The sequence below is a fragment of the Notechis scutatus genome, chromosome 14, assembly GCF_049901735.1.
Source record: "Notechis scutatus isolate UNSWTSFEM ecotype Mainland chromosome 14, rNotScu1.2, whole genome shotgun sequence".
NCBI lineage: Eukaryota > Metazoa > Chordata > Lepidosauria > Squamata > Elapidae > Notechis > Notechis scutatus.
In genome coordinates this window covers 1,506,476-1,518,629 of record NC_142022.1, presented here as the reverse complement: position 1 = coordinate 1,518,629, position 12,154 = coordinate 1,506,476, and the positions used below count along the sequence as shown (strand labels likewise).

Sequence of the window (12,154 nt, the reverse complement as noted above, 5' to 3'; positions counted from 1 at the left end):
GCATCCCCATGGTCACATGATCAAGATTCAGATGCTTGGAAGTTGACTCCTATTTATGACGGTGGCAGTGTCCTGGGGTCATGTGATCCCCTTTTGCGACCTTCTCACATGCATAGTCAATGGGGAAGCCTGATTCACTTAACAACATGTTACTAACTGAACAACTGCAGTGATTCACTTAACAACTGTGGCAAGTAAAATGGAGCAAAATTCACTTAACAACTGTCTTACTTAGCAACAGAAATTTCCGGCTCAATTGCGGTCGTAAATCGAGGACTACCTGGAATCAGTGGAATGGCTTCCCCTCCAGAAGTTATGGGTGCTCCATCACTGAAGGTTTTTAAAGAAGAGACTGGACAGTCATTTGTCTGGAATGGTGTAGGGTTTCCTGCTTGAGCAAGGGGTTGGACTAGATGACCTCTGAGGTCCCTTCCAACTCTGTTATATACTGTTACTCGTAATTGTTTAGATCAGTAGAAGAATGGAGTATGCTCACAGAGGCACTAGTTCTCATCAAAAGTTCTAACCATCATCCTATCTCTGGCTTTATGTTTTGCAGCTGTTTCTCCAGCCATGGTAAGTGTGAGGCCCACTGAAGAACTGTGGAAGAGGTAAAAAAAAATATGTGGAAAAAAAAATTAATTAATGGCCATCTTCAAATCTAACACAATCTCAGATAGTTGTTTAATGGAATCTGAGCCACCAGGAGTTGATACAGGGGTCTCCAGGGGTCATTTGAATCGGTCTTCTGCTTTTCTTTTCTTTTTAATACATTTTTAATTTTATTTAAAATACATTCAATTCGTCTTCCATTTAACGGTGTGTTATCTGGGTACAGATATCTTGTGCAATAATAATTACAATTACAACCATATTCAGTTAATTTTCTATTATTATCTTATTAATATACATAATGTCTCTCTCACTATAACACTCCTCTTAACGTATTTAATTCTATTAACCTATTTTCTATATTTCACTAATCTATTAGCTGTTGCTAGCTTCCATATTTTTTTCTCTAGCCATCGATAAAATAGTTCCCATATCTAATTGTATTCAGTTTGCTCCTTCTCTTTAATTGCAAGCTTTAATCTATTCATTTCTAATATTTTTGGTCGGCCTTCTGCTTTTCAACCTATTATCCAAAGCACCAGAAGGCAGGACAATAAACAGTGGATGGAAACTCATCAAGGAGAGATCCAACCTACAACTAAGGAGAAATTTCCTGAGAGTGAGAACAATTAACCAGTGGAACAACTTGCCACCAGAAGTTGTGAATGCCCCATCACCGGAGGCTTTCAAGAAGAGATTGGAGAGCCATTTTGTTGTGGCCCACCGGTGGCTAGTGGAACTGGCAGCCGAGTCGGAGAGTGAGGAGGTTGGGGAGGAACATGGGCCAGTCCTGGAGGCTGAGGAAGGCTCGGACGAGGGCTCTGCGTCGGAGGCAGAGATGGGGCCAGGACTGTCCAACAGTTATCAGCTGCCTTTGGAGTTTGGACATCAGTAGGGCAGAAGAACAGCTGGAGCCTGTTCCCAATGTGCGCATGCACAGAGCTGCCAGGAGAAGGGTCTTAATGAACAAGGGTCGACTCAGGAGTAAAGGCTCAGGTGGATGGTGAATGGCCCCTCCCATAGGGATTAAAAGAGGAGCAAAAGGGGAGGGGGCTTTTGCAGGAAACAACTTGTTCCTTGCAGCAGTGTGAAGGTCTGTGCCGAGCCCTTCCTTGTCAGCACTGCGTTTGGAAATATTTCCTTGGCAGCTCTACAGGCTAGATAAGGTCTGTGCTCCTCATTAGCCCCCTGAAAGACTGTTTGCCAGGCCTTTGGCTGAATGTGGAAGCAAGAAATTCACCTTCGTTTCATAAAAGGGGTTTTGCCAGGACAAAGAGCCTCCTTAGTGCTTTTGGGGGAAGCCTAGATCAGAACAATAGGTTGGGATAAAGACTTGGGGGGCAAAATACCTGGAACTTTGATGCTATATATGTTGATGGCAGCAAGATTACTTTATGCATAAAAATGGAAGACGTTTTAATCCCCACAATGGATGAGTGGCTGCAGAAGTTGATGGAGTTAGCAGGGATGGGGGAATTGATAGCTTTGATTAAAGAAAAGAAAACACAATTACTTTTGTTTCTATTTGGAAACGGCTTTCTGGACTTCAGAACATCTGAAATGGTACTATAGGGTCTCCTATAAGGGGGTTGGGCTAGAAGACCTCCAAGGCCCCTTCCAACTCTGTTATCCTGTTTTTGTTTGGTTTATTCCAAAAGGAATGATTTTGGACCTAATCTCATCGATTCACCCTGATGAATGACAAGGTCGCAAATCCCAGGGACATGAGATCACCAATTGCAACCTTCTGATAGGCAAAGTCAGTGGGTCATTCCCTTCAGAAACGTGCAACTGACTTGAACAACGGCCACGATTCACTTAACGACCGTGGCAAGGAAGGTCGTAAAATGAGATAAAACTCACTCGATATCTCCTTTAAAGAGCATAGTTTTGGGGCTCAATCGGGGTCTTAAGCTGAGGACTCCTTCTGTCTTGTCTTCCCGTTCATTGTCTCCTCCTCTTCCCTTCTCAATCTCTCCAGGTGCCCAGAGACACGACGATTTCGGAAGAGCAAGGTGTGGTTTTTGGCAACACCCCAACTTTGGGTCCTCGGTACCCCGGTGAGTGAGAGGAAAAACACTCCTCGTTGTGGGGGGCATTTTCAGTGGTTGCAGGAGCTGGGCCTGGCTAGTCTAGCTTGGGCGGAGGGTTGGACTAGATGACCTACAAGGTCCCTTCCAACTCTTTTAATCTGGGTCTGTCTGTCTATCTCTCTCTCTCTCTCTCTCTATCTATCTATCTATCTATCTATCTTCTATTTTTCTATTATCTATATCTACTAATCTATCATTTATCTATATCATCTATCATTTATCTATTATCTTTCTCTATCTATCATCTATTTATCTATTTATCTATATCAGTCTATCATCTATATATCATCTATCATCTATCATCTGTCTGTCTGTCTGTCTATCTATCTGTCTATCTGTCTATCAAACAGATGTTGAGACTCTAGAACAGAGGTCTCCAAACTTGGCAACTTTAAAATTTGTGGACTTCAACTCCCAGAATTCTCCAGCCAGCTGAGGAATTCTGGGAGTTGAAGTCCACAAATCTTTAAAGTTGCCAAGTTTGGGGACCCTTGCTTAGAAAGAGTGCAGAAAAGAGCAACCAGGATGTTGAGGCTAAAACATACAATGAACGGTTGCAGGAACCGGCTAGTCTAGGGAAGAGAAGGACCAGGGGAGACAGGAGAGCATCTTCCAATATGTGAGGGGCTGCCCCAGAGAGGAGGAGGAAGGGGTCAAGCTGTTTTCCAAAGCCCCTGAAGGCCAGACAAGGAATAACGGGTGGAAACTGAACAAGGAGAGATTCAACCTAGAAATAAGGAGACATTTTCTGACTGAGAGCAATCAATCCAAGTTGCCTTCAGAAGTTGTAGGAGCTTCATCCCTGGAGGCTTTCAAGAAGAGACTGGACTGCCATCTGTCAGAAATGGTGTAGGGTCTCTGCTTGGGAAGTGGGGTTGGACTAGATGACCTACAAGGTCCCTTCTAAATCATCTGTTAATCTTTGCAGTGGTGATCACGAAGCCCACCGTCGCGGTCGTGGTGAAGTACCCTGAAGAGGACCGAATGGATGAATTTTACATGCCTCCAACTCAAGAGACCGGTAAGCACCATACTATCAAATCATGTTTCCCCCGTACTCTTTTTCTGAAAATATTTTTTTCTAAAAAAATACAGATAGTCCTTGACTTGCAACCATTCCTTTAAGTGGCTTTGAAGCTACAACGTCGCTGAAAAAAGTTGACTTGGGACCATTTTTTCCTACTTCCGTGGCAGCATCCCCCTGGTCGTGTGATTTACATCGGGATTGCTTAACAACGGATTCACTTTTATGGCGATCCCCTTTGGCATCCCTTCTGACAAGGAAAGTCCATGGGGGAAACCCAGATTCACTTAATGACCATGTGACTAATTTAAGAAAGGCAGGGGCTCACCTTTAACAACAGTGGCAAGAAATGGGGCAAAAATGACTGAACACATTTCTCACTTAACTACATTACATGCAAGGTTGAGGTTGTGACTATAGGGCGGCAGCGATGGTCATAAGTGCGAGGACAGGTTGTTAAGTCACTTTTTTCCCAGCCCTGTTATCACTTGGAGCGGTTATTTTATTTATATATATATATATATATATATATATATATATATATGTATGTATGTATGTATGTATGTATGTATGTATGTATGTATGTATGTATATATATATATATATATATATATATATATATATATATATATATATATATATATATATATATACTGACCCCCACCATGAAGATGCAGCACGACCACGAACTCGAAGCCAAACAGCAAGATCACAGCTCACCAGCTCAAATCCCCAGTAACTAAGACCAACCTGAGCACAACCAAGCCCCCACCTGAACAGAACACGCCTCCAGCCAATCAGAACATGGCCAACCCCCAACCAATCAGAACACAGCCAAACCCCAACCAATGAGAACATACCCCCACCCAATCAGAACACAGCCAAGCCCCCAACCAATCAAGTCACACCCCCACTAGCAGTTAAAAGGAAGAAGCAGCTGCAAGCTCACATCACTCTGAGAAGCACAGAAGCCTGAAGATGATGAATGAGACTTCATCGAAACGTTGCCTAGATACTTCCAATCTTACGCGGGAGAAAACCCGAATAACCAAAGATCCACATATATATATATATATATATATATATATATATATATATATATATATATATATATATATATATATATATATACACACACACACACACACACACATATGTATATGTATGTATGTATATATATATGGAATAGAATAGAATAGAATGGAATAGAATTCTTTTATTGGCTAAGTGTGACTGGACACACAGGGAATTTGTCTTGGTGCATCTGCTCTCAGTGTGCATAAAAAGAAAAGATACATTCATCAAGAGTCAAGAATCATCAGGTACAACACTTAATGATAGTCATAGGGGACAATAAGCAATCGAATCATACTAGGAAACAGTCAATATAGATCGTAAGGATACAAGCGACAAAGTTACAGTCATAGAGACACAAATGGGAGGGGATGGGTGATAAGGAGTGATGAGAAGATTAATAGCAATAGCAGTTAATAGTAGTAGTAAATTTTTTGTTGTTTTTTTATATACAACATACCATTCCATTTCAGTCGTGTGTCTATTTAAGTACATATTTCAAATATTTAACCATTATAAATAATGTTCTTATCAAATCTACAATACAACAATAATCATAAGCTCATATACATAATAATATCACCTATAGCTATTGCCTTAATTTCTCTAATTATTCTGTGAATGCATCAAATCTTTTTTTTTAAATTTGTTCTATTCTCTATCCATTGATAAAACATATTCCATACCTTGTAGTATTCAGTTTCTTCTTTTTCTTTAATTTCTAGTGTCAGTCTGTTCATTTCTGCACATTCAAATATTTTTTTTCAATTCTTTTCCCCTCTATCGGTATTTTATCGCTCTTCCAATTTTGGGCAAGTACAATTCTAGCCGCTCTTAAAACATGTAGGGATATTTCAGGTTTCGGATCTAAATGTTGTTTAATCTTTTTTTTAATCACTTGGAATGGTCGTTAAACGAGTTGCGAATGGCCTGTATGTAGGTTTCCTCTCGTTTGGAACTTCCCGGCTGGGATTGAAGGCTTCGTGTTGGGGGGAAAAAAAACGACCATTATCCAATCGATGGAACAATTGTGGCAATTTCCAATGGTTTTTTCCCCCCTGCCTTTCTCTCTCTCCGCCACACAGAGGTGGACATTTGCAAATTAAACCGCAATATTTGCAACCACGGGGAGTGCATCCCGACTCGATCCGGATTCACCTGCCAATGTTACCAAGGTTATCGGTGGCATCCTCAGCACAGGTATTGCGTAGGTAAGAGGCAGTTTCCTTCAAAGGTTTCAGCTCAATCAGAATAGAGTTGGAAGGGACCTTGGAGGTCTGTCTAGTCCAACCCCCTGGTATAGGGTCTCCTATGGGGGGGTTGGACTAGAAGACCTCCAAGGTCCCTTCCAACTCTGCTATTCTACTCTATTCTCTATTCTCTATTCTTTTCTCTATACTATTCTATTCCTTATTCTATATTCTATATTCTATATTCTATTCTATTCTATTCTATTCTATTCTATTCTATTCTATTTTCTATTCTCTCTTCTCTTCCCTTCCCTTCCCTTCCTATTCCTATTCCTATTCCTATTCTTATTCTTATTCTTATTCTTATTCTTATTCTGTTCTTGTTTTGTTTTGTTCTTATTCTATTCTATTCTATTCTGTTCTGTTCTTATTAAATGCTATTCTATTCTTTTTATTCTATACTATTCTTATTAAATTCTATTTTATTCTATTCTTATTTTTATTCCATTCTATTCTTATTCCATTCCATTCCATTCTTATTCTTATTCTGTTCTTATTCTATTGTTATTAAATTCTATTCTATTCTATTAAATTCTTATTCTATTCTATTCTTATTAAACTCTATTTTATTCTATTCTGATTCTGCTCTATTCTATTCCCAGCCAAGTGGCCCTGGATGGTAGGTTTTGTAGTGGGACAGTTCTGCAGAATGCCAGATTGAATAGAATACAATAGAGCTGGAAGGGACCTTGGAGGTCTTCTAGTCCAGCCCCCTGCTCAAGCAGGAAATTCAATACCATTTCAGACAAGTAACTGTCCAGTCTTTTCTTAAAAGCCTCCAGTGATGAAACACCTACAACTTCTGGTGGCAAGCTGTTCCACTGGTTAATTGTCCCCACAGTTAGGAAGTTTCTCCTTAATTCCAGGTTGCTTCTCTCCTGGATTAGTTTCCATCCGTTGCTTCTTGTCCTGCCTTCAGGGGCTTTGGAGAATAGCTTGACCCTCCCCTCTTCTTTGTGGCAGCGCCTCAAATATTGGAAGAACTGCTATTCTTCCTGGTCCTTCTTTTCTCTAGACTGGCCAAACGCAAATCCTGCAACCGTTCTTCGTATGTTTTTGTCTCCGGGCCTTTAATCATCTTAGTTGCTCTTCTCTGCACTTTTCCCCAAAGTCTCAACATGGTTTTTGTTTAATGTAAGGTTGGACACTAGAAGACTTCCAAGGTCCCCTCCAACTCATTCTGTGATTCTGAATAAACAGAATAGAACTGAAACAAAGAAGCTTCTTGGATAAGAACTAGAACGTTTTCAGTGGGGGGCGGGGGGAACCCCGAAAAAGTCCAGTTGGCCTTTGATCAATATACTTTTGGGATCCCCGTCCTTCTTTTCCACTCCACAGATGTAAACGAGTGTGAACTGGAGCTGTGTGGCAACGGGAAAGGCGTGTGCATGAACACGGGCGGGTCCTACAATTGCCACTGCAACCGGGGCTACCAGCTGAAAGTGCAGAAGGGGATCAGATCCTGCACAGGTGAGACTGCCAAGAGTTGGAGGGAGGGAGGGAGGGATAGGTGGATGGGTGGATGGGTGGGTGGATGGATGGAGGAAGAGAGGGATAGGTGGAGGGAGGGAGGGAGGAAGAGAGGGATGGATGGATGGATAGATGGGTGGATGGAGGGAGGGATAGGTGGAGGGATGGAGGGCGGGAGAGAGGGATGGACTGGATAGGTGGAGGAAGAGACGGAGGGAGGGATGGAGGGATAGGTGGAGGGAGGAATGAATGGATAGGTGGAGGAAGGGACGGAGGGAGGGATGGAGGGATAGATGGGTGGATGGAGGGAGGGATAGGTGGAGGGATGGATGGATAGGTGGAGGAAGGGACGGAAGGAGGGAGGGAGTGATAGATGGAGGGATGGATGGGTGGGTGGATGGATGGAGGAAGAGAGGGATAGGTGGAGGGAGGGAGGGATGGATAGGTGGAGGAAGGGATGGAGGGATAGGTGGAGGGATGGAGGGAGGAAGAGAGGGATGGATGGATGGATAGATGGGTGGATGGAGGGAGGGATAGGTGGAGGGATGGAGGGCAGGAGAGAGGATGGATGGATAGGTGGAAGAAGGGACGGAGGGAGGGAGGGAGTTATAGGTGGAGGGAGGGATGAATGGATAGTGGAGGAAAGGACGGAGGGAGGGAGGAGGGAGTGATAGGTGGAGGGATGGAGGGAGGGATAGGTGGAGGGATGGAGGGTGAGAGAGAGGGATGGATGGATGGATAGATGGGTGGATGGAGGGAGGGATAGGTGGAGGGATGGATGGGTGGGTGGGTAGGTGGATAGATAGATAGATAGATAGACTTATATATCGCTTCACAAATCTCTCTAAGCGGTTTACAGAGCCAGCCTCTTGCCCCCAACAATCTGGTTCTACCGACCTCGGAAGGATGGGAGGCTGAGTCAACCTTGAGCTGGTCAGGATCGAACTCTTGGCAGTGAGCAGAGTTGCCTGCAATATTGCATTCTTTCTTCAATCTTTCGCCTCTTCCTCCTCCTCCTCCTCCCATTAGATATTGATGAATGCGCCCGGCCCAACATCTGCGGAGACGGCGGTTCCTGCATCAACTTCCCAGGACATTACAAGTGTGACTGCCATCCCGGATATCGGCTTAAGCCCTCCCGGCAGCCGCTGTGTGAGGGTACGGTTTGGGGAGCCGGGTCGGGAATTCTCAAGTCTGTGGGGGTCTTTAAGGTTTTCTTTCAGACATTTCACTACCAAACTAGGTAACATCATCAGTGTTGCTACACTGAGGCACCGATCAGCGTCAATGCACTGATGCTGCTACATAGTTTGGTAATGAAATGTCTGCAAGGAAATAATTAAGCTCAGAGAGACACAAGGACTCCACAGTCTTCTTCCTCCTCCTCCTTTTTCATTTTTTTCAGCGCCGTTGTAACTTCGGTCGCTAAATGAACTGTTGTAAGCCTCGGGGGTCCCCGTATCTTCGAAACCTCTCTGAGATCTCACCCAGGTTCCCTTCCCCTTGGAAAAAAAAGGCCAAAACCAACATAATCTTTTCACCCAACGGAAACAGCAGGAGAAAAACGGCCCAATGACGCAAAAATACGAGTTTTGTTAAGAGTTTCATCGACACCAACATATTTTTCTTTTTCCTAAAAATTGTGTTGTCTCTCAGATATCGATGAATGTCTTGACTCTGGAACTTGCCCTGATGGGAGGTGTGAAAATAAACCTGGCAGTTATAAATGTATCCCCTGCCAGCCAGGCTTCCGGGCCCAAAATGGCATATGTTACGGTAAGACCACGCTGCAACTGCTCTCAGCTTTAGGAAGATTCATGGTGGGGGTGGTTTTTTTTAAAAAAAGAGTTAAGTGTCTAGTCCTCATGACAAGAAAAAAATACCAGATTTTATGGTTTTTGTTTTTTAAAGAGTTAAGTGTCTAGTCTTCATGACAAGAAAAAAATACCAGATTTTATGGTTGTTGTTTTTTAAGAAAAGAGTTAAGTGCCTAGTCCTCATGACAAGAAAAAAAATACCAGATTTTATGGTTGTTGTTTTTTTTCAAGAAAAGAATTAAGTGTCTAGTCTTCATGAGAAGAAAAAAATACCAGATTTTATGGGTTGTTTTTTTTTTTTTAAAGTTAAATGTCTAGTCCTCATGACAAGAAAAAAAAATACCAGATTTTATGGTTGTTGTTTTTTTAAGAAAAGAATTAAGTGTCTAGTCTTCATGACAAGAAAAAAATACCAGATTTTATGGTTTTTTTTTTTAAAGTTAAATGTCTAATCTTCATGACAAGAAAAAAATACCAGATTTTATGGGTTGTTTTTTTAAAAAAGTTAAATGTCTAGTCCTCATGACAAGAAAAAAAAACACCAGATTTTATGGTTGTTGTTTTTTTTAAGAAAAGAGTTAAGTGTCTAGTCCTCATGACAAGAAAAAAATACCAGATTTTGTGGGGGGTTTTTAAAAAGAGTTACGGTATGTGTCTAGTAGTCCTCATGGCAAGAAATAAACACCAGATTTTATGGTTGTTGTTTTTTTAAAAAAAGAGTTAAGTGTCTGGTCCTCAGGACAAGAACAAGTATCAGATTTATGGTTGTTTTTGAAAAGAGTTAATCATCTAGTCCCCATGATTAAAAATGCCAAACACTGGTTGTTTTTAAAAAGACTCTAGTCCTCATGACTAAAGAATATTGTCAGACTTTCTGGTTGTTGTTTTAAAGAGTCTAGTCCTCATGATTAAAGAAAAAAAGACTTTATTGGTTGTTTTAAAAAGAGTCTAATCGTCATGGCTGAAATATATTGTAAAACTTTATTGTCCTTGTTTTTTTAAAAAAAGAGTTAAGTGTCAGGGTTCCGACCGATGCCCTAATTAAATCTAGTGACAGGTCTCCAACCTTGGCCACTTTAAGACTTGTGGACTTCAACTCCCAGAATTCTGGGAGTTGAATCCACAAGTCTTAAAGTGGCCAAGGTTGGAGACTCCTAAGTGTCTAGTCCTCATGGTGGAAAAAAATAATTGGATTCTATGGTTGTTGTGGGAGGCCTCCGACGTCCCTTCCAACCCTACGATTCTATAGGGTCCAAGCATCAAAAGAGCTCATTCTCCTGTTCTTCTTCCCCCTCCACCCTCCCCCAGACGTGGACGAGTGCGCCGAGGACACGGCCTGCAAACACGGCTGGTGTGAGAACCTGGCCGGCTCCTTCCGCTGTTCCTGCGGGGAAGGCTTCGTGCCGGCCGCTGATTTCCGCAGCTGTGTCGGTAAATCCCTTTCCATGCCCCATGCAGAAAAACTCCGCTCGGTCTATGGGGGAAAAGTAAAATTCCAAAAGGGCTGCTTTTCCAACGACGGAAGCCTCGTGGCTAAACCGGCAGCTTCGAAGCACAGGAGACCTCGCTGGACCCTTAACCAAGGGGAATCCGTAAACCAGAATTCCCCAATGTTTTCGGCTTGTTGGACTGGCTTAGGGCTTGGGGGGTGGTTGTGTGCAAGTGGCTGCAGGCATGCAGCTCCCATTTGCACAAGCAGCGGGCATGTATACCTGGCACTGACTTAAATGGAGCGCGTCTGCTGCTTGCACAGGGGAGGGCGTATGTTCTGACCCAGGCTTCCCAAAATCATGAAGCAGACCCCTCGTCCTGACAAAAAACACTTTTATTTAGGCTAATGTGAATTCCTCTCATTCACATCCAGCAAAGTCCTGGCAAAACAATCTTTCAAAGGTGATTTACAATCACAGACCTTTATCAGGCTTGGAGAGTTGCCAGGCTGATAGCTTCCAAACGCCAGGCTGTAGCAGACAATACTTGGCAAGGAGTCAGGAACAAATCTTCACCTTCATTAAAGGAATTAATTGTCTCCTGCAAACCCCACTCCCCTTTCGCTCCTCTTTATGAGAGAGGCCATTCACTGTCCACCTGTGTCCTTACTCCCGAGTCGACCCTTGTTCCTTAACTGTTCCCTTCTCCTGGCAGCTCTGTGCATGCGCACATTGGGAAACAGGCTCCAGCTGTTCTTCTGCCTTACTGATGTCCAACTCCGAAGGCAGCTGATAACTGTCGGACGGCCCTGGCCCCATCTCTGCCTCTGACGCAGAGCCCTCGTCCGAGCCTTCCTCAGCCTCCAGAACTGGCCCATGTTCCTCCCCAACCCAACCTCCTCACTGTCTTGAGTCTGCCGCCAGTGTGTGTGCTTGTAGCTGGGCATTTCTGCAGCCTGGTTGCAAACCCCACACGGCCCACTTGTGGGCTGCGGCCCAAAGATTGGGGACCCCTGATATAATCTAAAAAAATGTCCGATCCTTCTGTTACTAAATTAAAAAAGGGGAAGTCCTGAGTAAGCCCCTTCAAGGGGACCCTGCCTGAGTTACTCATCAGTTGGCCATCTTCAATCCACGCTCTTAGAGTTTGGGGTTTATTATGTTTATTTTATTTATAACAATTTATAACAATTGGCAAATCAAATAAATAAAATAAAAATAAATATTTAGTATGCATATGCACCAAGACAAATTCCTTGTGTGTCCAATCAAACTTGGCCATTCTAGGAATTCTATTCTATTCTATTACTAAACTGGCAGCCTCAGCATCCTGGCCTCCCTCGCAGGGCTGTTGGGAGGACATGGCCCCCGATTCACACAGTCA

The 12,154-nt window shown here is 43.0% G+C and overlaps 1 protein-coding gene across 4 annotated transcripts in view; it reads left to right on the top strand.

Annotated features, from left to right (window-relative positions):
* LTBP3 (latent transforming growth factor beta binding protein 3) overlaps positions 1-12,154 on the top strand; it is a 45,737-nt gene that overhangs the window by 20,333 nt on the left and 13,250 nt on the right. For 2 of the 4 annotated variants that reach the window (XM_087943680.1, XM_087943681.1), the window contains exons 9-16: positions 560-576; positions 2,594-2,672; positions 3,634-3,726; positions 5,889-6,014; positions 7,392-7,523; positions 8,553-8,681; positions 9,180-9,299; positions 10,649-10,771. In XM_087943680.1, the coding sequence (XP_087799806.1) occupies positions 560-576; positions 2,594-2,672; positions 3,634-3,726; positions 5,889-6,014; positions 7,392-7,523; positions 8,553-8,681; positions 9,180-9,299; positions 10,649-10,771 (819 nt within the window). The remainder of the gene's footprint in view (positions 1-559; positions 577-2,593; positions 2,673-3,633; positions 3,727-5,888; positions 6,015-7,391; positions 7,524-8,552; positions 8,682-9,179; positions 9,300-10,648; positions 10,772-12,154) is intronic. The other 2 variants (XM_087943682.1, XM_087943683.1) reach the window with 1 other exon arrangement.